Consider the following 27,609-nt stretch of genomic DNA (forward strand, 5'->3'; position numbering starts at 1 on the left):
TTTCCCTTTCTCTTTAGCTGACTGACTGAGAACTCACTGACTAGACATTCAATCTCACTCATTGTTACTGGCCCTCATATACTCTACTGGTTGTGCTTTTAATTTGTCTAGATCAGGCCACATCAGACGTGTCCCATAGCGAAGGTCTCTGTGTGTTTATGTATGCTAGACTGTGTACACATCTATAACACTCTCTATCAGACACAGAAAGTTGAGAGGTCATTGCAAGAGACTGGAGTAGGGGATTGCAATTGAGGGGATGACAAGCAACGGAGGAATTCTGATTGGAGAAAATAAAGCTTTTGAGAGTGTGATAGGCTGTCCATCAGTCCTGCTGCCTGTGACCTTTGAATGAGTAGGTGTGTGCAAACTTTTGACTGGTACAGTATGCGGCTCACTTTTTGGCTTCCTCCTTTTTTTGTTCTGATTACTGCCATTGGGATAACAGATCTGAGCATCGGTGAGGCTTGTCAGAACCAACACTAATGGTGCTTTCAAGACAACTGGAATCTCTGAAAAAAATGATGTCAGTGATCTCCAGGTCGGAAAGTCAGAGCCATATAAAGATGCCAGAGTTTCCGACTTGGAATTCCGAGTTGGATGACTGTTCAAAACGTTTTTTTTTTCCCAGTCTGAGCTTGTTTTTTCCAGAGTGCCCAGTTGTCTTGAACAGACTGAAATCGTAATTCAGAGATTTCCAAGTTCCCAGTTGTTTTGAACGCGACATCAGTTCCTAGTTGTTTTTAACCTGGCATTATGCCACGGTCAAATGCTAATTGAAACTAGGAAACAGAAATTTCCAACTTGCTAACTGTTTGAACTCGGCACATGAATAACTATCACTAGTTAGCAAGTCGGACATTTCTGAGTTTCATGTTCCACTTCCAAAACAACTGGGAACACTAGTCATTTTAATAATGTTTACAGATCTTGCATTACTCATCTCATTTGTATACACTGTATTCTATACTATTCTACTGTATCTTAGTCTTTGATTTGACTACATAGATGTGCGTGTATTGGGTATATGTTGTGAAATTGTTAGATATTACCTGTCAGATATTACTGCACTTTCGGGGCTAGAAACACAAGCATTTCACTACACCCACAATAACATGGAAAGATATCTTTACTCATTGTGTATTTATTATTACCTGTTTTTACTTATTGATTATATCTCTATTTTCTTTCTGTCTGCATTGGGAAGGGCCCGTAAGCATTTAAGCATGTGACGAAAAACTTTTTAAAATTTAATTTGATGTTAGAAACACGTTTGGCAGCGATTAAAGCTGTGCGTCTTCTTGTGTAACTCTCTAAGAACATTGCACACCTGGATTGTCCAATATTTGCCCAATATTCTTAAAAAAAATTAAAGCAGATTTAAATCGAAACGGTATTGGCCTCTCAGGAATATTCACTGTCTTCATGGTAAGCAACTCCAGTGTAGGTTTGGCCTTGTGTTGTAAGTTATTGTCCTGCTGAAAGGTGAATTCCTCTCCCAGTGTCTGGTGTAAAGCATCAGAAGCAGGCTTAGTGCCATCCCATTTCTTTTTACCCTGAAAAACTCCCAAGTCTTTGCCATTAACAAGCATACCCACACCATGATGCAGCCACCGCCATGCTTGAAAATAAGTTGTCAGTTACTCACATGTGCTGTGTTGGATTTGACACAAACATAAGGCTTTGCATTTGGATCAAAAAGTATATTATATTTTTGCATATACAAGATGCATGTTTTGGAATATTTTCATTCTGTATATTTGTATTCTTCTTTTCACTCTGTCATTTAAGTCATTATTAATAATCATCACAATGGCAGACCGAAAGGAGGGTGGTGCGGCAGGTGCTGCTTCTCCTCCAGATGCTGTTACAGTGCATTTGGGAAGTTTTAAGATCCCATGACTTTTTCCACATTTTGTTACGTTACGGTCATATTCTAAAAAGGATTAAGAGGTTATTTTTATTCATCAATCTACACACAATACCCCATAATAACAAAGCAAAAACAGGTTTTCAGATTTTTTTTGCAAATGTATAAAAAAATTAAAAAAACACATTCACGTAAATATTCAGACCCTTTACTTAGTATTTTGTTGAAACACCTTTGGCAGCGATTACAGCCGAGAGAGTCTTCATGGGTTTCATGGGCGCTCTGGAGCAGGTTTTCATCGAGGATCTCTCTGTGTTTAGCTCCGTTCATCTATCCCTCAATCCTGACTAGTCTCCCAGTCCCTGCTACTGAAAAACATCCCCACAGCATGATGTTGCCACTACCATGTTTCACCGTAGGGATGGTACCAGGTTTCCTCCAGACGTAACACTTGTCATTCAGGCCAAATAGTTGAATTTTGGTTTCATCAGACCAGAGAATCTTGTTTCTGTCATGTGCTTTTACTGAGGAGTGGCTTCCGACTGGCCACTCTACCATAAAGGCCTGATTGGTGGAGTGCTGCAGAGATGGTTGTCCTTCTGGAAAGTTCTCCCATCTCCACAGAGGAACTCTGGAGTTCTGTCAGAGTGACCATCGGGTTCTTGGTCACCTCCCTGAGCAAGGCCCTTCTCCCCCGATTGCTCAGTTTGGCCAGGTGGCCAGCTCTTGGAAGTGTATTGGTGGTTACAAACTTCTTCCAATTTAGAATGATGGAGGCCACTGTGTTCTTGGGACCTTCAATGCTGCTGAAATGTTTTGTAACCCTTCCCCAGATCTGTGCCCCGACACAATCCGGTCTCTGAGCTCTACGGACAATTCCTTAGACCTCATGGCTTGGGTTCTGCTCTGACATGCACTGTCAACTGTGAGACCTTATATATATATATATACAGTGCCTTGCGAAAGTATTCGGCCCCCTTGAACTTTGCGACCTTTTGCCACATTTCAGGCTTCAAACAAAGATATAAAACTGTATTTTGCACGCCCAATTTTTCAGTTTTTGATTTGTTAAAAAAGTTAGAAATATCCAATAAATGTCGTTCCACTTCATGATTGTGTCCCACTTGTTGTTGATTCTTCACAAAAAAATACAGTTTTATATCTTTATGTTTGAAGCCTGAAATGTGGCAAAAGGTCGCAAAGTTCAAGGTTGCCGAATACTTTCGCAAGGCACTGTATATATAGATGTGTGCCTTTCCAAATCATGTCCAATCAATTTAATTTAACACAGGTGGACTCCAATCAAGTTGTAGAAACATCTCAAGGATGATTAATGGAAACAGGATGCACCTGAGCTCAATTTCAAGTCTCATAGCAAAGGGTCTGAATACTTATGTAAATAAGAGATATCTGTTTTTATTTGTAATACATTTACAAAAAATTCGGAACCTGTTTTCCCTTTGTAGTTATGGGGTATTGTGTGTATATTGATGAGGGAAAAAATTGATTTAATCCATTTCAGAATAAGGCTGTAACGTAACAAAACGTGGAAAAGGTCAAGGGGTCTGAATACTTTCCGAAGGCACTGTATGTGCATTTAAAGAGCAGACAAGCTGTACAAAAACTCACTACTGTAATGGTCCATTTTACAAAGTGGCTCAGTCACTCATGTTTGCATCTCAATGTGAGAAAAACTGTCTGCAAGTATGCTCTCTGTGAGTACTTCCCATGTCTTGCACCACCTATCACACCTTCACATAAAATATAAAGACATGGCTAAAGGACAATTAGACTTGTGAACATAATCCCTAGCTGTGTGTTGTCACTTTCCATGTTATCAGTTGTCTGTAGCTTGTGAGGTGTGGAAACACTTTGTTGCCTTTATGTATTTTGTTTTGTTGCTTTTTGTGCTATTGCTCTGTCTGCGTGCTACGTGTTGCTTGTCCTATGTTTCTCTGTCTGCGTGCTTCGTGTTGCTTGTCCTATGTTGCTCTGTCTGCGTGCTTCGTGTTGCTTGTCCTATGTTTCTCTGTCTGCGTGCTTCGTGTTGCTTGTCCTATGTTGCTCTGTCTGCGTGCTACGTGTTGCTTGTCCTATGTTTCTCTGTCTGCGTGCTTCGTGTTGCTTGTCCTATGTTGCTCTGTCTGCGTGCTACGTGTTGCTTGTCCTATGTTGCTCTGTCTGCGTGCTACGTGTTGCTTGTCCTATGTTGCTCTGTCTGCGTGCTACGTGTTGCTTGTCCTATGTTTCTCTGTCTGCGTGCTACGTGTTGCTTGTCCTATGTTGCTCTGTCTGCGTGCTACGTGTTGCTTGTCCTATGTTGCTCTGTCTGCGTGCTACGTGTTGCTTGTCCTATGTTTCTCTGTCTGCGTGCTACGTGTTGCTTGTCCTATGTTGCTCTGTCTGCGTGCTTCGTGTTGCTTGTCCTATGTTGCTCTGTCTGCGTGCTTCGTGTTGCTTGTCCTATGTTGCTCTGTCTGCGTGCTTCGTGTTGCTTGTCCTATGTTGCTCTGTCTGCGTGCTACGTGTTGCTTGTCCTATGTTGCTCTGTCTGCGTGCTTTGTGTTGCTTGTCCTATGTTGCTCTGTCTGCGTGCTTCGTGTTGCTTGTCCTATGTTGCTCTGTCTGCGTGCTACGTGTTGCTTGTCCTATGTTGCTCTGTCTGCGTGCTTCGTGTTGCTTGTCCTATGTTGCTCTGTCTGCGTGCTACGTGTTGCTTGTCCTATGTTGCTCTGTCTGCGTGCTACGTGTTGCTTGTCCTATGTTGCTCTGTCTGCGTGCTTCGTGTTGCTTGTCCTATGTTGCTCTGTCTGCGTGCTTCGTGTTGCTTGTCCTATGTTGCTCTGTCTGCGTGCTACGTGTTGCTTGTCCTATGTTTCTCTGTCTGCGTGATACGTGTTGCTTGTCCTATGTTGCTCTGTCTGCGTGCTACGTGTTGCTTGTCCTATGTTGCTCTGTCTGCGTGCTACGTGTTGCTTGTCCTATGTTGCTCTGTCTGCGTGCTACGTGTTGCTTGTCCTATGTTGCTCTGCATGTGCTCACTGCTCATTGTTTGTCTGTATTGTTGTTGTAATTGTTTTTAATAACATGCCCAGGGACTGAGGTTGAAAATTAGTCGGACGGCTAAAACCGACACTTTTACTAAAATGTTGATTAATGTAATTTAAAAATGAAAATAAACTCAAACTCATTGTGGAGTTACTACAATGTTGTTGATCCATCCTCAGTTTTCACCCATCACAGCCATTGAACTCCGTAGCTGTTTTAAAATCAGCAATGGCCTCATGGTGACATCCCTGAGCAGTTGTCTTCCTGTCCGACAGCTCAGTTCAGAACGATGACTATCTGTGATTTGTCTGGGTAGTTTAATACATCATCCCCAGCATAATTATTAACTTGACCATTCTTAAAGTGATATTCAATGTCTGATTTGTTATTGTTACCCATCTACCAATTTCTACCTTCTTTATTAGGATTTTGAAAAGCTCACTGGGCTTTGTTGTTGGATCTGTGCTATAAATGTAATACTTGACTGAGGGACCTTACAGATGTTGTATGTATGGGGGACAGAACAGAGGTTAGTCCTAAAAGAAAAATGTCAACCCCTATTGTTTCACACGGAGTGAGTCCATGGAGCTTATTATGTGATTTGTAAGCCACGTTTTACTTCTGAACTAATTTAGGGTTGCCTAAAGAAAGGGAGTGAATACTTGTGAAACAGCAATTGTTTTATTTAACTTTTATTCATTTGTATACATTTGTTTTCACTTTGACATTGAGTATTTTGTGTAGCTCAATGACAAAAAAAATCACAATTAAATCCATTTCAAAACCACTTTGTAACGCAACACAATGTGGAAAAAATCCAAAGGGGTGAATACTTATGATACCCACTATATGTGGTCTCACGTACAGACATTTCTGAAGGCCTGGTTGCCCCAGCTCTACATTAGGTGTTATTCGAAGTAGGTTTGTTTTCCTAAAAGCCAGATAAGGTACCCTGTATTCATAGGCCTAGCAGCTGTATGTGTTTGTAGCTTTTGTCTGGATTCTGGAATGAATCATTTCTTTACTGGCGAATGAGAACAGGGCTGGTTGAGCAACGCAATAGGTCTAAGTAGGTCTAATGCTACAGACATTCATACAAACAGACAGAGAACTACATATGGGCTGGTAGTATGATGAGGCCAATTCTGTGGAATTTCTATGTTTATTATTTTGTTCCGATAATCTGTTCCCATTTGTGTTGTGAGTCTTGTGGTGGGTTTGGTAGAAAGCCTGAGCCCTCTTATGATTATCAAAGTTAGTCAATTATCTACCCGGGCTATGAAGTTAATGTACAAAATCTCCCTGGGAGGCTATTGGACAATAGGCCTAACTGTGTTTTGTTATGCATTATGGCTATATTTTTACTAGCATTGGAAAATGTATCAATTGAAGCTCAAATCAAGTTGAGTGTTTGAAAGAACCCAGAAAGTGTTTGAAAGAACCCAGAAAGTGTTTGAAAGAACCCAGAACTGGTTTACACTCACACGTCTCGGAATTAGAATGTCCAAAAACCTACAAACCACTACAAGGGCTTATAACAGTAGTGTTACATTAATTCCTGTTCTCCTACCTCTCTGTCCACTACCACTTCAAAGCCTGTGGTTGTAAGTTAAAAGAAGTAGGCCTAACAGGCTTAGTGTATTTTCATGTAACCCCAGACTACCTCTATCTCCTTCCCTTCTTATATTATGTAAAGATCTTACCTGTGAAAGCTGGGGGCTTTGCCCGGGGCTTGGTTCAGGTCAGGTTATGGGCCCGAGGTTACCGAAGAACAGAGGAGGGTGTGTCACTATCACGCAGTGTGTGTACAGTGCTGTAAAAAGGTTTGACCCCTTTCTAATTTTCTCTACTTTTTCATATTTTTAATACTGCATGTTATCAGATCTTCAACCAAAACCTAATATTAGATAAAGGGAACCTGAGTTTACAAATAACAAAAAAATAGATACTTATTTATTTAAGTTATGCAACACCCAATTCCCATGTGGAAATAGTAGTTGCCCCCTTAAACTTAATAGCTGGTTGTCCACCTTTAGCTGCAATGACTGCAACCAAATGCTTCTTGTAGTTTTTGACCAGTCTATTACCTCTCTGTGGAGGAATTTTGGAAAGGAGTCAAACCTTTTTACAGCACTGTACACACACAGCGTGATAGTGACACACTCTCCTCTGTTCTTCGGTAACCTCGATGGCCTGACATTCTCCTGTAGAATTCTCTGATACAGAGCAGAAATCATGGTTACTTCAATTAAGGCAAGTCGTCCAGGTCCTGAGGCAGCAAAGCATCTCCAAACCATCACACTACCATCATGCTTGACCATTGGTATGAGGCTCTTTCTCAAGGCATCATGTGACCCAAGTCATCCAAAAAGTTGACTCAAGTTTGCCAAAACGCACCTGGATGATCAACAAGACTCTTGGAAGAATTCTCTATGGAAAGAACATGATTCAAAAGTATAACTTTTTGGATGACATTATGCCTGGCAAAAACTGAACACTGCATTCCACAGTAATTTTTATTTTACCTTTATTTAACTAGGCAAGTCAGTTAAGAACAAATTCTTATTTTCAATGATGGCCTAGTGGGTCAACTGCCTGTTCAGGGACAGAACAACAGATATGTACCTTGTCAGCTCGGGGGTTTGAACTTGCATTGGAAAATGTATCAATTGAAGCTCAAATCAAGTTGAGTGTTTGAAAGAACCCAGAAAGTGTTTGAAAGAACCCAGAAAGTGTTTGAAAGAACCCAGAACTGGTTTACACTCACACGTCTCGGAATTAGAATGTCCAAAAACCTACAAACCACTACAAGGGCTTATAACAGTAGTGTTACATTAATTCGAACTTGCAACGGTTACTAGTCCAACGCTCTAACCACTAGGCTACCCTCATACCAACAGTCAGGTGGTGGCAGTGTGATGGTTTGTGGATGCTTTGCTGCCTCAGGACCTGGACGACTTGCCTTAATATAAGGAAGGGGGAAAATACTTTTTCACGGCACTGTATATCCTGCCTGATTGAGTTCTGACTGGACCTCGAGCCTTTGTTTGGAGTAGGTTTGCTTTTTGATATGATCTAATATGCCAGGTTGTCATAAGGACATCACATACTGTAGCTGCTGGGTGAAGGGTTAAACAAGAACTTCAGACTACATGTACATTTTAGTCATTTAGCAGACACTCTTATCCAGAGCGACTTACAGTTAGTACATTCATCTTACGTTACCTAGGTGAGACAACCACATATCACAATCATAGTAAGTACATTTTGTCTCATCAATTAGTTATCAGCCAAGGTGACTATTATTAGGAGCATAACAGTCAGTCACGCACTGCACAGCAGACCTATTTCATTATGTCAAGTTTTTATTGTTACATAGACTGGATAGGTGCTGTGAAATGTGTTGTTTTACAGGGTCAGCCATAGTAGGATGATGCTCCCAGAGCAAATGTTTTTCTTATCGGCTCGGTTATTGGAACCAGCGACCAACGCGCTGACCGCTAGGCCAGTAGTTCTCTAACCTCTCCTCGGGGACCCCCAACCGTTTCACAGTTCTGCTGTAGCCCTGAATTAACTCACCTGATTCACCTAGTCAAGGGCTTGGTGATTAGTTGACGATTTGATTTGGGTGCGCTAACTGTGGAATAATTGATATAACATACTAGCCTAAACAAGATATACTGACAAAAGCACATATTCCAGCACACTACAGGTCGCGGAGAGACCAACAACTTGTGGGGGTTGAGAATGACTGTGAGAAGGTCAGTGATGGTGACTTTTTAAAAGGATATTCTTCTAAAATATAATTTCAATCTCCAATAACATATTGGTCCATATTATTAGGCAGGTGTGCTATTTAACAATAAGCATCATCACCTGATGCAGCATAGTGTCTATAAATAAATAGGCTAAGGGGTTGCCCATCTGCATTTACCCAAACTATTAGCTAGATCAGAAACTATTAGCTAGACCATGAATTGTGTTGCTACATATAGTTAGCAACATATTGATGAGTTGAATGTCCCCCACAAAAAACATTCCACTGGCACTCAGCCAACTAAATATCATGTACTGTGATTATAATGTAGGCCTACCTGTTACACCTGACCCTGGTTAGATTTAGCCCGTCTTCCCTACCCATTCAACGGCATTGGTGAGCGCTAACACCCACAAACCATAACCATGCAGGTTCTAAAATTGTGTATTTTATTAATTTCTTGGATTTGAGAAATAAGTGTAGCCTACTAACACAAAAAGCTCTGTGTTCTTCCTCTTTTAACAGTGGGCATCAAAACTGCTTTCAAAGGCGTGTTTTCCCACGACTACATTAAGAACATTGTACAATGACTGGGCATGTACATTTCTCTCCGTGTGCGGCACTTGCAATTTCAATGAGCCTTGAGAGGAATGTTGTTTTCTCGCATAGAATGCGACAGGCTGAACAATTTAATAGGTATACCATTCGTTCTACTGTGGGATTGTCTGACTTTGCTGTTACGTGTTGTTGGCTGTGCAAAATTGCATGTGGACAACCATTTTTAATTTGATAATTCAACTAACCAAAGGTACCGGGTGTCAGCTCCACCTGGCTCTCATTTGGATCATAGGTGGGACCTGGACCAATTAAACCCCTGGTCGAGCCCACCAAAGGGCGCAGGACCTTCCTTCATTTGAGAGGTGAAAAAATTATAAACAATTATGTAGCGAACTTTATACTGTTCCATTGATCGAGTGCACATATTTAGCTAGAAATCATTCAGAAAATACACCACCAGCATAATTACAATTAATACAGTACACCCCCACCCTCTCCCCCCCTCTCTCACGCTCACCTCATCTCTCATACAAGACCATGTTAATGTGTCACTCAAAGGTACCTTTCATTTAACTGCAAGCTGAGTGGAAGTGTGGGTATATGCATGTCTACCCACGACACACATTTGGTTAAATTAATTCCTCATGTCTCTTAACTATCTCTTCTTGGTTTAAACATTAACTCTGTGCCATCCAATAGACAGTTTCCTGCGCACAGGTGCGCTCTGAGGATTTTTATCTCACCATCATATCTCCTCCTTCGCAGAATTACTTGATGATACGGCTATATACTCACACACCTTGCGAAATAGAATAAGTATTGGTGTATGCTACTGCATTAAGTGACGTGCATAACTTAACTTGATTTATTCTGATTTAATGAAACAGGCGGCACAATGACTCCAACGGTCCAATACAACACGTCACAAGTTTAACAGCTTTAGATCATCAAATTGTATGGCTTGGAGGGGATATAGGGCTCAGGCGTCACTGCTACTACACAATTAAGATTAGTTGTAGCCTACATACTCACCGACCCCCAATCTACGCAGCAGCTCTCTTTACGGGTTCGGGGCATTGCCGGAGCATCCCCACACAATCTACTCCGTATAACCCTACCGGATCCATGGTGAGTGTCCTGGTCACATCATTTGACACTTAAACATTTATGAATGTCTTGTTGTCCATTTTCCTAATAAAATCAACTTTTTCTTGAGTTAAAGGTCCAATACAGCTGTATTTATCTCAATATCAAATAATATCTGGGTGAAAATGAAGTACCTTACAGCGATTATTTTTCAATTAAAATTATCAAAAAGAAACAAAAATGGCTTCTTGGCAAAGAGCAATTTCTCAAGGAAGATTTTTGCTAGGACTGTCTGGGAGTGGTCTGGGTGGAGAGGGGAAACCCGAAAACTAGCTGTTATCAGCAGAGAGGTTTGGAACTCTCTTTCTTATTGGTCCATTAACCAGTTTACTGCCTGGTGATGTCATCCCACAAAAACAGGCTGAAATTTCAGGCAGTCTTTTCAAACAGTCTTTTTTCAAAAGTGCATTATCATTGTTTTCACAATTTCACAGTATTATTCTGTGGAAGTATACAGTACACCAGTCAAAAGTTTGGACACACCTACTCATTCCAGGGTTTTTCTTTATTTGTACTAATTTCTACATTGTAGAATTATAGTGAAGACATCCACACTATGCAATAACAAATATGGAATCATGTAGTAACCAAAAATGTGTTAAACAAATCAAAATATATTTTATATTTACAATTCTTCAAAGTAGCCACCTTTTGCATGGATCACAGCTTTGTACACTCCAGGCATATGTGTAATTTCATGGTTTTGATGTCTTCACTATTATTCTACAATATAGAAAATAGTACAATTTAAAGAAAACCCTTGAATGAGTAGGTGTGTCCAAACTTTTGACTAGTTTTACTTAAAAAAAGATGTACTGTGCATTCGGAAAATATTCAGACCCCTTCCCTTTTTCCAGATTTTGTTACGTTACAGCCTTATTCTAAAATTGATTAAATGAATGTTTTCCGTCAACAATCTACACACAATACCCCATAATGACAAAGCGAAAACAGGTTTTTAGAAATGTTTGCACATTTATTTAAAATAAAAAACTGAAATTCCTTATTTACATAAGTATTCAGACCCTTTGCATTGACTCAAAATTGAGCTCAGGTGCATCCTGTTTCCATTGGTCATCCTTGAGATGTTTCTACAACTCAATTGGAGTCCGCCTGTGGTAAATTCTATTCATTCGACATGATTTGGAAAGGGACACACCTTTCTATATAGGGTCCCACAGTTGACAGTGCATGTCAGAGCAAAAATCAAGCCATGGGGTCTAAGGAATTGTTAGTAGAGCTCTGAGACAGGATTGTGTCGAGGGACAAATCTGGAGAAGGGTACCAAAAAATGGCTGCAGCATTGAAGGTCCCCAAGAACACAGTGGCCTCCATCATTGTTCAATGGAAGAATTTGGAATCTATGGTCACTCTGGAGATGGGAGAACCTTCCAGAAGGACACCCATCTCTGCAGTACTCCACCAATCAGGCATTCCTGGTGGTTGCCAGAGGGAAGCCACTCTTCAGTAAAAGGCACGTCACAGGCTGCTTGGAGTTTTCCAAAAGGCACCTAAAGGACTTTCTGACCATGAGAAAGAAGATTATCTGGTCTGATGAAACCATGATTGGCCTGAATGCCAAGCATCACGTCTGGAGGAAATCTGGCACCATCCCAACGGTGACGTTATGGTGGTGGCAGCATCATGCTGTGGGGATGTTTTTCAGCGGCAGGGACTGGGGGACCGATCAGGATCGAGGGAAAGATGAGCAAAGCACAGAGAGATCCTTGATGAAAACCTGCTCCAGAGTACTCAGGACTTCAGACTGGGGCGAAGGTTCACCTTCCAACAGGACAACGACCCTAAGCACACAGCCAAGACAACGCAGGAGTGGCTTTGGGACAAGTCTCTAAATATCATAGAGTGGCCCAGCCAGAGCCCGTACTTGAACTCGATTAAACATCTCTTGTGAGACCTGAAAATAGCTGTGCAGCGACGCTCCCCATCCAACCTGACAGACCTTGATAGGATCTGCAGAGAAAAATGGGAGGAACCCCCCAAATACAGGTGTGCCACACTTGTAGCGTCATACCTAAAAAGACTCAAGGCTGTAATTGCTGCCAGAAGGAGCTTCAAAAAAGTACTGAGAAAAGGGTCTGAATACTTATGTATATATAATGTGTCTATATAATATCTATATATACATTTTTTTTTTTTGCTCTGACAAGCACTGTCAATTGTGGGACCATATATATATATATATATATATATATATATATACACACACACACATTTCTAAAAACCTGTTTTTACTTTGTTGTTATTATGGGGTATGGTCTGTAGATTGATGAGGAGAGAATTTAAAAAATATCTATTTTAGAATAAGGCTGTAACATAACAAAATGTGGAAAAAGTCAAGGGGTCTGAACACTTTCCGAATGCACTGTATTTAAGTTTGATTCAAAGTTTTATAAAACATAGCCTACACTGTTGACTGAAGTGCTGAGATTTTGTGAACGTGCCAAGGGATCAGGAATTTGCACAGTTTGGATAAGTCGGACGAAACAGGTAGATGATGCTGATCGCTACAACTGTCGAGGAACCTTCTACGCATTTCATATTACGACATGGGAAATTGCAGATAGCTTGAGGCAATCTACTTATTTAGTTATATTTTAAACACATCTGGTTGTTGAATTTATTCGATCTAACTGGAATTCACATCAAATAAGGATGTTGCATCTAAGGTTCCTTGAAGCCAATTTGTGATAGTTCCATACAAGAGGGACAGACAGATCACAATTCATTACATCTATCTGCATTAGGTGATCAATTATTGTCACAATTGATGATCATGAACATGTTATAATATGCAATGATATACTTCCAATATGACATTTTTGAAAGTTTGACTGAACAAATATGGTCTACTTTAGGCTATCTACTTTAAGGCCTTTAATTGATAAGCTATGACTTTATTGACGAGCTATCCCTCGTGCCTATTTGTTTTACAGCGCACTGCCCAGACTTGCCAAGATCTGAGCTTCGTAGGGGGCCAACTCTACGACTGCCCTTACCCCGCCCCAACGTTAGCAGACAGTGTTGATGTTTCTACGGTGACTCTGGCCTCCTTTTGGGCTGCTGGTTCCCCGGACAACACAGCCTGCCAGCAGGAGTCGACACAGCGGGGTAAATTGTTTGAAATACATTTTTACTTAGCAGCGATATGCTATGTTCAGCGTGAGACTCCGCTGGGCTAGCACGTTTATCACTGGAATTAGCCGCATTTGGATGTCACAGAATATGATTGATCGAACGGCCTGTCCTAAGTCTTCTGACTGTTTCCTTTCTTTCTTTTCTTTATAGTGTACACACGTTTTACTCATGCAGGCCTATATCTCTTGCTGATGTGCATCACATCCATGGAGTTGAGTCAAGACTAAAGTTTGTGAAGTGAATCTCTGACTATTTCGAGTCGCTGTGCAATCGATACTTTTAAATTCGTAAACCCTTACCGTGTACCTATGTTGGTCCACTGTAGCTGAGAGAGTTTCTTTCTTTGCTGAAATCCATACTTTTTAGTAAATCGTTAATCAAATACAACCACCGACTGTTTGCTCGTTGAGATTCAATTGGCGCATTCACACTTAGTTGCCATTTAGAGCAACAGCATCAGTTGTTGTATTTGATTAACGTTTTATTAAAAAGTATGGATTTCAGCTAACAGAAAGGCATGCAGCTACAGAGGACACACAGCGACTCTAAGTAGTTGGAGATTAACTCTAGTCTCCACTCAACTCCATGGATGTAATGTACATCATGTGGTTGAGTTTAGTCAGCAAATATATCAAAAGCCTTTACTGCAATTTGCTGTTATTGGTCATATGTTTTTGATATTTAGGGTTATGTCTCTGTCTCCTCTCTCACCTAGAACTCCTCTCCCGCTTGGACTGTGGGACCTCTCCACCTGACCCCAACTGGAATGACCACCTGTCGCCACATTTGCAGAGAAACAAGCAGGTATTTACACACCAAAAAAATGGAGGGGTTCTTTCATCAAAATCTCATGTGCTACCTGCCGTTGGGTCTTTTCAAGGCAGTCAAGCCCCTTACCAGGCACTTAACCCTGTTATGGTGCATTCGGAAAGTATTCAGACCCCTTTACTTTTTCTACATTTTGTAGAAATGTTGATTGATTAAATTGTATTTTTTTTCCTCATCAATCTACATACAATACCCCATAATGACAAAGCAAAAACAGTTTTTCAGAAAACTGAATATTACATTTATATACGTATTCAGACCCTTTACTCTATACTTTGTTGAAGCACCTTTGGCAGTTATTACAGCTTTGAGTCTTCTTGGGTATGACGCTACAAGCTTGGTACACCTGTATTTGGGGAGTTTCTCCCATTATTCTCTGCAGATCCTCTCAAGCTCTGTCAGGTTGAATGGGGAGCTGCATAGCTATTTTCAGGAATCTCCAGAGATGTTCGTTCAGGTTAAAGTCCGGGCTCTGGCTGGGCCACTCAAGGACATTCAGAGTCTTGTCCCAAAGCCACTCCTGCGTTGTCTTGGCTGTGTATTTAGGGTCGTTGGAAGGTTCTATGGAGCAGGTTTTCATCAAGGATCTATCTCTGTGCTTTGCTCAATTCATCTTGCCCTCAATCCTGAATAGTCTCCCAGTCCTTGCTGCTGAAAAACATCCCCACAGCATGATGCTGCCACCACCATGCTTCACCGTAGGGATGGTGCCAGTTTTCCTCCAGATGTGACGCTAGTCATTCAGGCCAAAGAGTTCAATCATGGTTTAATTAGACCAGAGTATTTTGTTTCTCATGGTCTGGGAGACATTTATGTGCCTTTTGGCAAACTACAAGCAGGCTGTCATGTGACTTTTACTGAGTAGTGGCTTCCGTCTGGCCACTCTACCATAAAGGCCTGATTGGTGATGGTTGTCCTTCTGGAAGGTTCTCCCATCTCCACAGAGGAACTTTGGAGCTCTGTCAGTGACCATCCGGTTCTTTGTCACCTCCCTGACCAAGGCCCTTCTTCCCCGATTGTTCAGTTTGGCCAGGCGGCCAGGTCTACAGTTGTGGCCAAAAGTTTTGAGAATGACACAAATATTAATTTTCACAAAGTCTGCTGCCTCAGTTTGTACGATGGCAATTTACATATACTCCAGAATGTTATGAAGATTGATCAGATGAATTGCAATTAATTGCAAAGTCCCTCTTTGCCATGCAAATGAACCGAATCCCCCAAAAAACATTTCCACTGCATTTCAGCCCTGCCACAAAAGAACCAGCTGACATCATGTCACACCTGTCACATCACAGGTGTGATTGTTGACACAGGTGTGATTGTTGACGAGGACAAGACTGGAGACCACTCTTTCATGCTGATTGAGTTTGAATAACAGACTGGAAGCTTCAAAAGGAGGGTGGTGCTTGGAATCGTTGTTCTTCCTCTGTCAACCATGGTTTACCTGCAAGGAAACACGTGCCGTCACCATTGCTTTGCACAAAAAGGGCTTCACAGGCAAGGATATTGCTGCCAGTAAGATTGCCCCTAAATCAACCATTTATCGGGTCATCAAGAACTTCAAGGAGAGAGGTTCAATTGTTGTGAAGAAGGCTTCAGGGCGCCCAAGAAAGTCCAGCAAGTGCCAGGACCGTCTCCTAAAGTTGATTTGGCTGCGGGATCGGAGCACCACCAGTACAGAGCTTGCTCAGGAATGGCAGCAGGCAGGTGTGCATCGGCACGCAAAGTGAGGTGAAGAATTTTGGAGGATGGCCTGGTGTCAAGAAGGGCAGCAAAGAAGCCATTTCTCTCCAGGGAAAAATTCAGGGACAGACTGATATTCTGCAAAAGGTACAGGCATTGTACTGTTGAGGATTGGGGTAAAGTCATTTTCTCTGATGAATCCCCTTTCCGATTGTTTGGGGCATCCGGAAAAAAGCCTGTCTGGAGAAGACAAGGTGAGTGCTACCATCAGTCCTGTGTCATGCCAACAGTAAACCATCCTGAGACCATTCATGTGTGGGTTTACTTCTCAGCCAAGGGCTCACTCACAATTTTGCCTAAGAACACAGCCATGAATGAAGAATGGTACCAACACATCCTCCGAGAGTAACTTCTCCCAACCATCCAGGAACAGTTTGGTGACGAACAATGCCTTTTCCAGCATGATGGTGCACCTTGCCATAAGGCAAAAGTGATAAATAAGTGGCTCGGGGAACAAAACATCGATATTTTGGGTCCATGGCCAGGAAACTCCCCAGACCTTAATCCCATTTGAGAATTTGTGGTCAATCCCCAAGAGGCGGGTGGACAAACAAAAACTCACGAATTCTGACAAACTCCAAGCATTGATTATGCAAGAATGGGCTGCCATCAGTCAGGATGTGGCCCAGAAGTTAATTGACAGCATGCCAGGGCGGATTGCAGAGGTCTTGAAAAAGAAGGGTCAACACTGCAAATATTGACTCTTTGCATCAACTTCATGTAATTGTCAATAAAAGCCTTTGAGACTTATGAAATGCTTGTAATTATACTTCAGTATTCCATAGTAACATCTGACAAAAATATCTAAAGACATTGAAGCAGCAAACTTTGTGGAAATTAATATTTGTGTCATTCTCAAAACGTTTGGCCACGACTGTAGGAAGAGTCTTGGTGGTTCCAAACTTCTTCTATTTAAGAATGATGAAGTCCACAGTGTTCTTGGTTACATTCAATGCTGCAGACATTTTTTGTACCCTTCCCCAGATCTGTGCCTCAACACAATCCTGTTTTGGAGCTCTACGGACAATTCCTTAGGCCTCTTTTATTTTTATTTCACCTTTATTTCCTTTAGTAGTGGTTTGGTTTTTGCTTGGTTTTTGCTCTGTCATGCACTGTGAATTGTGAGACCTTGTACAGACAGGTGTGTGTCTTTCCAAATCATGTTGAATCAATTGAATTTACCACAGGTGGACTCTCGAGGATGATAAATGGAAACAGGATGCACCTGATCTCAATTTCGAGTCTCATAGCAAAGTGTCTGAATACTTACGGTACTTGTCAAAAGTTTGGACACACCTACTCATTCCAGGGGTTTTCTTGGTTTTTACTATTTTCTACATTGTAGAATAATAGTGAAACATCAAAACTATGAAATAACACATATGGATTCATGTAGTAACCAAAAAAGTGTTTACTAAACAAATCAAATTATATTTGCAATTCTTCAAAGTAGCCACCCTTTGCCTTGATGACAGATTTGCACACACTTGGAATTATCTCAACCAGCTTCATGAGGTAGTCACCTGGAATGCATTTCAATTAACAGGTGTGCCTTGTTAAAAGTTATTTTGTGGAATTTATTTTCTGAATGCGTTTGAGCCAATCAGTTGTTATGACAAGGTAGGGGTGGTATTCAGAAGATAGCCCTATTTGGTAAAAAGCCATGTCCACATTATGGCAAAAACAGCTCAAATAAGCAAAGAGAAATGCCATCATTACTTTAAGACATGAAGGTCAGTCAATACGGAAAATTTGAAGTACTTTGAAAGTTTCTTCAAGTGCAGTTGCAACATCAAGCTCTATGATGAAACTGGCTCTCATGAGGACTGCCACAGGACAGGAAGACCCAGAGTTACTTCTGTTGCAGATGATACGTGTATTAGAGTTAACTGCACCTCAGATTGCAGCCCAAATAAATGCTTCACAGAGTTCAAGTAACAGACACATCTCAACATCAACTGTTCAGAGGAGACTGCGTGAATCAGGCCTTCATGGTTGAATTGTTGGAAAGAAACCACTACTAAAGGACACCAATAGGAAGAAGAGACTTACTTTTGCCAAGAAACACGAGCAATGGACAAGTGGAAATATGTCCTTTGGTCTGGAGTCCAAATTGGAGATTTTTTGATTCCAACAGCTGTGTCTTTGTGAGATGCGGTGTTGGTGAACAGATGATATCTGTATGTGTATTTCCCACCGTAAAGCATGGAGGAGGAAGTGTTATGGTGTGATGGTGCTTTGTTGGTGACACTGTCCCGGAGTCACTTCTTCATTGTTGCCGTTGAGACTGGTGTTTTGCGTGTACTATTTCATGAAGCTGCCAGTTGAGGACTTGTGAGGTGTCTGTTTCTCAAACTAGACACTCTAATGTACTTGTCCTCTTGCTCAGTTGGTACCGGGGCCTCCCACTCTTTCTATTCTGGTTAGAGCCAGTTTGCGCTGTTCTGTGAAGGGAGTAGTACACAGAGTTGTGCGAGATCTTCAGTTTCTTGGCAATTTCTCGCATAGAATAGCCTTCATTTCTCAGAACAAGAATAGACTGACGAGTTTCAGAAGAAAGTTCTTTGTTTCTGGCCATTTTGAGCCTGTAATCAAACCCACAAATGCTGATGCTCCAGATAGTCAACTAGTCTAAAGAAGTCCAGTATCATTGCTTCAATTGCTTTAATCAGTACCACAGTTTTCAGCTGTGCTAACATAATTGCAAATGGGTTTTATAATGATTAATTAGCCTTTTAAAATGATGAACTTGGATTAGCTAACACAACGTGCCATTGGAACACAGGAGTGATGGTTGCTGATAATGAGCCTCTGTACGCCTATGCAGATATTCCATTGAAAATCTGCCGTTTCCAGCTACAATAGTCAATTACAACATTAACAATGTCTACACTGTTTCTGATCAATTTTATGTTTTAATTGACAAAAAATGTGCTTTTCTTTCAAAAACAAGGACATTTCAAAGTGACCCCAAACTTTTGAACGTGTGTATGTGTGTGTATATATATATATATATATACACAGTGCCTTGCGAAAGTATTCGGCCCCCTTGAACTTTGCTACCTTTTGCCACATTTCAGGCTTCAAACATAAAGATATAAAACTGTATTTTTTTGTGAAGAATCAACAACAAGTGGGACACAATCATGAAGTGGAACGACATTTATTGGATATTTCTAACTTTTTTAACAAATCAAAAAATGAAAAATTGGGCGTGCAAAATTATTCAGCCCCTTTACTTTCAGTGCAGCAAACTCTCTCCAGAAGTTCAGTGAGGATCTCTGAATGATCCAATGTTGACCTAAATGACTAATGATGATAAATACAATCCACCTGTGTGTAATCAAGTCTCCGTATAAATGCACCTGCACTGTGATAGTCTCAGAGGTCCGTTAAAAGCGCAGAGAGCATCATGAAGAACAAGGAACACACCAGGCAGGTCCGAGATACTGTTGTGAAGAAGTTTAAAGCCGGATTTGGATACAAAAAGATTTCCCAAGCTTTAAACATCCCAAGGAGCACTGTGCAAGCGATAATATTGAAATGGAAGGAGTATCAGACCACTGCAAATCTACCAAGACCTGGCCGTCCCTCTAAACTTTCAGCTCATACAAGGAGAAGACTGATCAAAGATGCAGCCAAGAGGCCCATGATCACTCTGGATGAACTGCAGAGATCTACAGCTGAGGTGGGAGACTCTGTCCATAGGACAACAATCAGTCGTATATTGCACAAATCTGGCCTTTAAGGAAGAGTGGCAAGAAGAAAGCCATTTCTTAAAGATATCCATAAAAAGTGTCGTTTAAAGTTTGCCACAAGCCACCTGGGAGACACACCAAACATGTGGAAGAAGGTGCTCTGGTCAGATGAAACCAACATTGAACTTTTTGACAACAATGCAAAACGTTATGTTTGGCGTAAAAGCAACACAGCTGAACACACCATCCCCACTGTCAAACATGGTGGTGGCAGCATCATGGTTTGGGCCTGCTTTTCTTCAGCAGGGACAGGGAAGATGGTTAAAATTGATGGGAAGATGGATGGAGCCAAATACAGGACCATTCTGGAAGAAAACCTGATGGAGTCTGCAAAAGACCTGAGACTGGGACAGAGATTTGTCTTCCAACAAGACAATGATCCAAAACATAAAGCAAAATCTACAATGGAATGGTTCAAAAATAAACATATCCAGGTGTTAGAATGACCAAGTCAAAGTCCAGACCTGAATCCAATCGAGAATCTGTGGAAAGAACTGAAAACTGCTGTTCACAAATGCTCTCCATCCAACCTCACTGAGCTCGAGCTGTTTTGCAAGGAGGAATGGGAAAACATTTCAGTCTCTCGATGTGCAAAACTGATAGAGACATACCCCAAGCGACTTACAGCTGTAATCGCAGCAAAAGGTGGCGCTACAAAGTATTAACTTAAGGGGGCTGAATAATTTTGCACGCCCAATTTTTCAGTTTTTGATTTGTTAAAAAAGTTTGAAATATCCAATAAATGTCGTTCCACTTCATGATTGTGTCCCACTTGTTGTTGATTCTTCACAAAAAAATACAGTTTTATATCTTTATGTTTGAAGCCTGAAATGTGGCAAAAGGTCGCAAAGTTCAAGGGGGCCGAATACTTTCGCAAGGCACTGTGTATATATATATATATATATATATATATTCTAATGAGTAAATAAAATAATGAAGATATCATTTGTATTGTTGATATTTACTATTTTCTTCCTTAATTTTCCTAAGCTTCAAGACACATTGATACAAAGAGAGGAGGAACTGGCAAGACTGCAAGAGGAAAATAACAATTTAAAGGAATTCTTAAACTCCTCATGTGTAAAAGCCTTGGAGGAAAAAACGAAGGTAATTACTTCATGGATGAATTGGTTGATTAATTTCATCTGAGTTTCTCTAAAGGTTCATCTCTAAACATAGCATAGTAAATAAGGTTGCCCTTTGGAAAGCCTGCAACCAATGTTCACTCTAAACTGCGCGTGTCCCCCTGGCGCGCAGCAGACCCGAGACTGCCACGCCGCTCCCCTTGGACTGCGGGGTAGAAGAAATGCAGTATCAGCCCATGGAGAGAGAGGCACGAGATTGAACTTCACTCAACTTTCTAGATTTTTTTTTGTTAGTTAACACTGTCAACGTTTCCATTTACTGTGGCAATTGTGATCAAATCAACACAATATTAGTGTTGACATGCTCTACACAGACCGGTTCGGCATAACCAATCAGAACTGCAGTAGGCTTATTTAAGCAATTAGGCCCGAGGGGGTGTGGTATATGGTTAATATACCACAGCTAAGGACGGTTCCTATGCACAACGCAATGCGGAGTGCCTAGACACAGCTCTTAGCCGTGGTATATTGGCAATATACCACAAACCCCCGAGCAAATATTGCTATTTTATACTGGTTACCAAGATAATTAGAGTAGTAGAAATACATGTTTTGTCATACCCATGGTATACAGTCTGATATACCACGGCTGTCAGCCAATCAGCATTCAGGGCTTGACCCACCAAGTTTATAAATGCAATTAAACCATTACCATATATGGATCTGTGCCATTTACTCTGAACTGGACTGTTTAAAGCATGAGTGGTCTTGAGTGGATGCGCTTGTTTTGAGATCAAAGTGAGAGTAGCATGTAGCCACGTGTGCACATTTTGTTAATATCCTTTGTTAGTTTGTGGGTTATTAGCCCAGTTATAGATAATTTGTAGTCAGCAATAGGGGAGTGATTGCTTCTTACAAGAGCACAAAACGTGTACATTTCTAGACTTCTTTGAAAAGTCAGGTAAAGAGCTTTTTTGTTTTTAAAGGGACAGTGGTGTATTTTGAGACAGGCTTCAATAAGCTAAGTAGCCAATAGGCAGAGGGTAGCATAATTTGTCTGATTCTCTTAAATAATGGCATGGGAATAATAATGCATTTAATTTTGTAAAGTGGTTTCTTGCATCAAACACAACCACATTTTCAGTCACCTCCTTGTCTGAAGGACAAGTGGATAAACAGGTTTATGTGAAGTCCTGCATGTTTTTTCAAAAGTCTCATGGAACGTAGGCCTACATTGAACACAACACATTGGCTGCTACTGTAGGCTGAATTATAGAACAGCTATTTCCATGTTCAAATGTTATGGGATGCTTTTTCTCCATTGTTTTAGTAGGTAGGCCACTATTAACTGTAACTTAAAGCAGGTACAGCCTCAGTGTTCACAACATTCAAGTTTGTGCTCAGTAGACCTGAAGTTTGGTCAGTGCCCAACATTTTTTGGGGGAATATTGCCTGCAACATGATGGTGCATTTACTTCATATTCCCACTTTACAGAGGTGTAGTTTCTCTCAAACCGTCTCTTTCACTTCTTCCTCCTTTTCCATAGAGCCTTCTCTCTGCTCAGAGTGGCGATGGGAGGAGGAACCGGAAGCGGAATTCTGAAATCCAGAATCTGCATGGTGTTGGAGAATTCCGGAACCTCAGTGCCAGTCAGCTGCTCCTTGGTTCTCAGGTGAAACGGACCTGCCGGAACTTGTCCATGGAGTTTTGTCCCGAAGAGGAGCTAGCCTGTATCGATTCTGTGGACCTGTGGATCTTGCAGACCTTGGGCCTGAAGGACGAGGATACCATCGATACATCATCCACTGAATACAGCTTCAACTGCTCCATTAGCTCCCTCACCAAATGCAGCTCTGTCACAGACACCTCTGGTGACTACTGCCAAACAACCGATCACAAAAATACAGCTTATGACTCAAATGCTGATGGCCTGTGCAATGGTGCCAGTATAGGACATTCCAATGATTACTGCTTTAACACCAACAGTGACTACAGTCTCTCTACAGACTCAGGCTCTGACTTCACTGGAACTGTGCTGTCTGTCCTATACAGCCCTAGCATAGAAGTCCCCCCCAATTTCCATGTTACCCCTTATGAACCCCCACTGCCCCAATCGTTTAACACTCTCTCGCCACCTGATCCAATACAGTCATTCAGGCCCATCTTAGCCACCTCACCCAAACTGTCTCAAGACAGGAGTCCCGGGCTGCACCACACTCCCAGCCTGCACTGCCATAGCCTCTCCAATCCCATAGGGGGTGACGTGATGAATACCCCATTGTCTACCCCACGTAGCCAGACAGAGCTGGCCTTCAGCGTGTCCCTAAACCCTTCCAGCAGCGTCAGACTCAAGACACACAGCTTTCCTCAGGGACAGGCCTTCGTCCGCAAGAACACCCAGGGAGGCTGGAACTTTACCTGGGTCCCCAAACAAGGCCCGTAAGCCTCATTTATGCCCTACGTACGTACAAACACAAGCTCTACAATTAGCTATGCAAAATGCAGACCCTAAGTAGTTGGATAGCAAAAACATGTTAACCCTACTTTGAGTGTCAATGATGATAGCAGAGATGACGGTAAGAAGTTCCTGTATAGGGACCAGAGTTTTTCATGGTCAGGTCAATTGGATAGGAAAAATGTGTGACCCTAGCTATTATCCTACCCCCCTTCTACAGACCAGAAACAGAGCCTGTCATCCAACCAGAGCTCAATCAAACCAACCGATCTTGACTTGATTCAGCAGCCCTAGTGCCAGGAATGCAAAGTGTTCCCATGTTGAAACATTTAATGTGTCTGAAGGTAGAACTCCGCCTACCCAGCAGGTCCAGATAACAAATCAAGTGCACCTATTAGGCCTACCGCTGGCCAATCAGATCACTCAGATCAGTGTCTGCACAATTTGTTTGAACGCACAGCAAAGTTGATAATGTGATATTTCAAAACTATTTTGATAATGTGATATTTCAACACTATTAAAACCATGATTAGAGAGAGACTCAACAAATACAGCATAGAGCAACTTTTTTAATGAGTAAGTTCATGTTTAAGTTGTTATTCAGCACCGTCAACACTTATACTTTTTATAAGCCATAAAATGTGTGTTGTCCCTACTTCCACTCACGCTACAACCAGCACTGCAGCTGGAATGAATGAGTATAGCAAAGTGTTTCAATGAACTTATGTTTTTATTATTTTTGGCTTGTCTTTTTTAATATCGTGGAATATTTCACTTTCTTTTTTCTTTTTTTGTCATAGGAGTAACAACATGCATTGATGCATGAGGCAGAAATAATACTGTGTGACTTATGTTTTGCCATCAGCTTATAAGAATATTTGGAAGATAAATACACAACGCAGAGGACGAGAGGACTAGAATGAATGATCAATAGGGAATTCTCAATGGAAATAGTTGGTTTTCAGTTCAACAGCTGTTTAGAATCTGTGTAATGTCAGTCCTGAACTCAGAGCTACGTGTCCCATGTTTTCATTGGTTTGTACATTGAGTCTAGAACAGGATACTTGTTATTTGACCATTGGCCCAGTTGTACTGCAAGGACTTCTGATTGGTCAACCCCAGGCTAGGGTGGGGGGTTATAAGTGGCATCCTGTTTCTTTGTTCTGTGGAGAAAAACTGAGGACAGGGAAGACTGAACGTCTACTTCTAATGCATAACATCTATGATTTGTCCTTCTCAAATAAATCTATTTTCTCACCCTGATTTGCTTTGGGGTCTGTGTTATTGAAGAATAACATCAACTGCTAACAAGCTGGAAGACTGTGTCCCCTTTTCTCAGCGGAGAGAGGAGGAACTGTGATTTGGTGAAGGTGTAGGCTACATTACATGGATTTATTAGACTTTTTAAACTGTAGATGTTCCAAAGGTCTGCATCAGTGGCTTGTAGGTTATGTGTGGATGCCAGTAGATGCTAAATGGGTTTATGTTAATTAACTTCTTCGGGCTAGGGGGCAGTATTTGGAGGTTTGGATGAATGCGGTGCCCAAAGTAAACTGCCTGTTGCTCAGGCCCAGAAGCTAGGATATGCATATAATTGGTAGTGTTGGATAAAAAACACTCTAAAGTTTCCATAACTGTTAAGATAATGTCTGTGAGTATAACAGAACTGATATGGCAGGCAATCCATCCAGAAATGTCTTCCCAGCTCACCCTTGATTACTATGGCTGTCAATGGGAATATAAAAGGAATACCTCCCAGATTGCAATTCCTAGGGCTTCCACTAGATGTCAACCGTCTTTAGAAAGAGTTTCAGGCTTGTTTTTTGAAGAATGAGCTAGAATTTGTAGTTTTAGATAGTGGCTCCCATTTTGGCTGTAGTGTTTGTTGCGTGTTCCGGTGAGAGCGCGTACTTCGTTATTTATCTCCGGTAATGGTCTCCAGTATTCTCCGTCTTAAATTTGATCGTTTATTTACATATTAGGGTACCTGAGGATGGATTAGGATCGTTGTTTGATATTTTATGGAGAAGTTTATTGGTAATTTATGGGATTCATTTGTATGCATTTTGAACGAGGGAAACCGGTGGATTACTGAGACTAGCGTGCCAATGAAACTGACTTTTTTGGGATATAAAGAAGGACTTTATCGAACAAAAGGACCATTTGTTATGTAGCTGGGATCCTTGTGATTGCAACCAGATGAAGATCTTCAATGGTAAGTGAATTATTTTATCTCTATTTCTGACTTTTGTGACGCCTCTGCTTGGTTGGAAAATGTATGTAATGCTTTTGTGGGTGGGGCGCTGTCCTCAGATAATCGCATGGTGTGCTTTCGCCGTAAAGCCTTTTTGAAATCTGACAAAGCGGCTGGATTAACAAGAAGTTAAGCTTTTAAAACGGCCCTTTTGTGAGGCTCATCCGGGAACTAGTTCTGTACAATGGTGAGTGGTGGGGTCAATAAACCAGAATTGGAGGGTCCTCCATCATCGTTTAAATCTCTAGTTTGATAAACTTTTTGGCTTCCCAGTAGATTACAACCACAATGGCCAGAGTTGCGGATAAAACTCTTAACAGTATGTTGCTTCGCTCAATGAGAATAGCCTATGCAGCTGCCACTACCTCAAATATGTTGACACATTTACGCTGACATCACTCCCAGTATACCGGAGCAAGACTGAATGTAATGAAACAACTATACTCTATACTGGGCTCTTCTCTGCTCTTCTCTGCATTCAAGCAGCCCTTGAAAATAAATGACAATAGCGATAGGTAGGCTGTGTTTATATTTTTTACAGTCTTTGGTTTATAGCTGTGGATAGGCACTCATGTGTGGTCGAGAATAGGGGGTTGTGGTCGAGAATAGGGGGTTGTGGTCGAGAATAGGGGGTTTCAGCACCTCATGAAAGTGCTCGAGCCACGTTACGAATTTCACTCTTGCACCCATTTCAGCAAACAGGTAGTACCCGCTCTATACAAGCAAGCCAAAGACTAAGTTTTCAATGAATTAGCCAATGCACCCAGTATTGATGTAACGATCTTCTTCATCTGATGAGGAGTAGGAAAGATCGGACCAAAACGCAGCGTGGTAAGTGTCCATTTTAATGAAACATAACTGAACACTGAATACAAAATAACCAAAGTGAAACAACGAAAATTGAAACAGTCCTATCAGGGGACAAAACAAAGACAGGAAACAGGAAACAACTACCCACAAATACCAGGTGGGAACAGGCTACCTAAGTAAGGTTCTCAATCAGAGACAACAAATGACAGCTGCCTCTGACTGGGACCATACCAGGCCAAACACAGAAATACAAAACATAGAACAAAACAGAATGCCCACCCCAACTCACGCCTTGACCAACCCAACATAGAGACCTAAAAAAGGAACTAAGGTCAGGACGTGACAGTACCCCCCCCTCAGACCCCACTCCACCTTAGTCTTGGCCCACTTCTGTGGCGCCTCTGGAGTGGCGACCCTCGCCGCTGACCCCGGACTGGGGACCCTTACAGCGGGCCTCGAATAGGAGGGAGACTCCAGCGGCGCCGGACAGGAGGGCGGCACCGCCGGAGTCTCCCTCCTATTCGGGGCCCGCTCTAAGGGTCCCCAGTCTGGGGTCAGCGGCGAGGGTCGCCACTCCACACCTGGCTATCAGCGAAGTCTTATCTGGCAGCAAAACAGTTCACTCATTTACTGCCTTTTAAAAAACATAGCTGACATGGCTGACTTGCTTGAACAAATTATTTTTTTACTGACAATTGAGATGTACAAACTATGGCATAAGGGGACGACGAGCAGATAAGAGGCAATCTGTAATTTCGATGAAGACATTAATGAGAGAGCTAGGACGAACGTAGTCAATATAACTATCTGTTCAGCACTTTTGAAATTTACAGCGACAGAATTCAGAACATGGGCCGTTCTTACAGTATTCTTCCTGTACACCAAGTCAGAGTCGTAAGATAAATAAAGGAGGCATATAAGCAATGACAGTTCTTACACTATTAGACCATGACATTTCTCCAAAACAGGCTATAGGCTACATGTGCACCACCGAGTCAGAACAGTAGGCTAAATGATGAGGGGAAAAGGGACCAAATTATTAGGGTGAGGCACATGGGCTACTAACAGCTTATGACACAACATCCACTTACTATTACTAGCTACAGTATACATATCTCCCTGGCATATTACATTATTTGT

General features: G+C 41.6%; 1 protein-coding gene across 1 annotated transcript; it reads left to right on the forward strand.

Moving 5' to 3' along the window:
• Positions 1-10,266: 10,266 nt before the first annotated feature.
• LOC110503856 (geminin coiled-coil domain-containing protein 1) lies at positions 10,267-24,668 on the forward strand. Its single transcript, XM_021582417.3, has 4 exons — positions 10,267-10,361; positions 13,334-13,508; positions 14,251-14,339; positions 22,497-24,668. The coding sequence occupies exons 1-4, from the start codon at positions 10,359-10,361 to the stop codon at positions 23,391-23,393; spliced, it is 1,164 nt and encodes a 387-aa protein (XP_021438092.3). The 5' UTR covers positions 10,267-10,358; the 3' UTR covers positions 23,394-24,668.
• The last annotated feature ends 2,941 nt before the right edge of the window (positions 24,669-27,609 follow it).

The sequence above is a fragment of the Oncorhynchus mykiss genome, chromosome 24 (assembly GCF_057628025.1).
Source record: "Oncorhynchus mykiss isolate SJ-2025 chromosome 24, ASM5762802v1, whole genome shotgun sequence".
Taxonomy (NCBI): domain Eukaryota; kingdom Metazoa; phylum Chordata; class Actinopteri; order Salmoniformes; family Salmonidae; genus Oncorhynchus; species Oncorhynchus mykiss.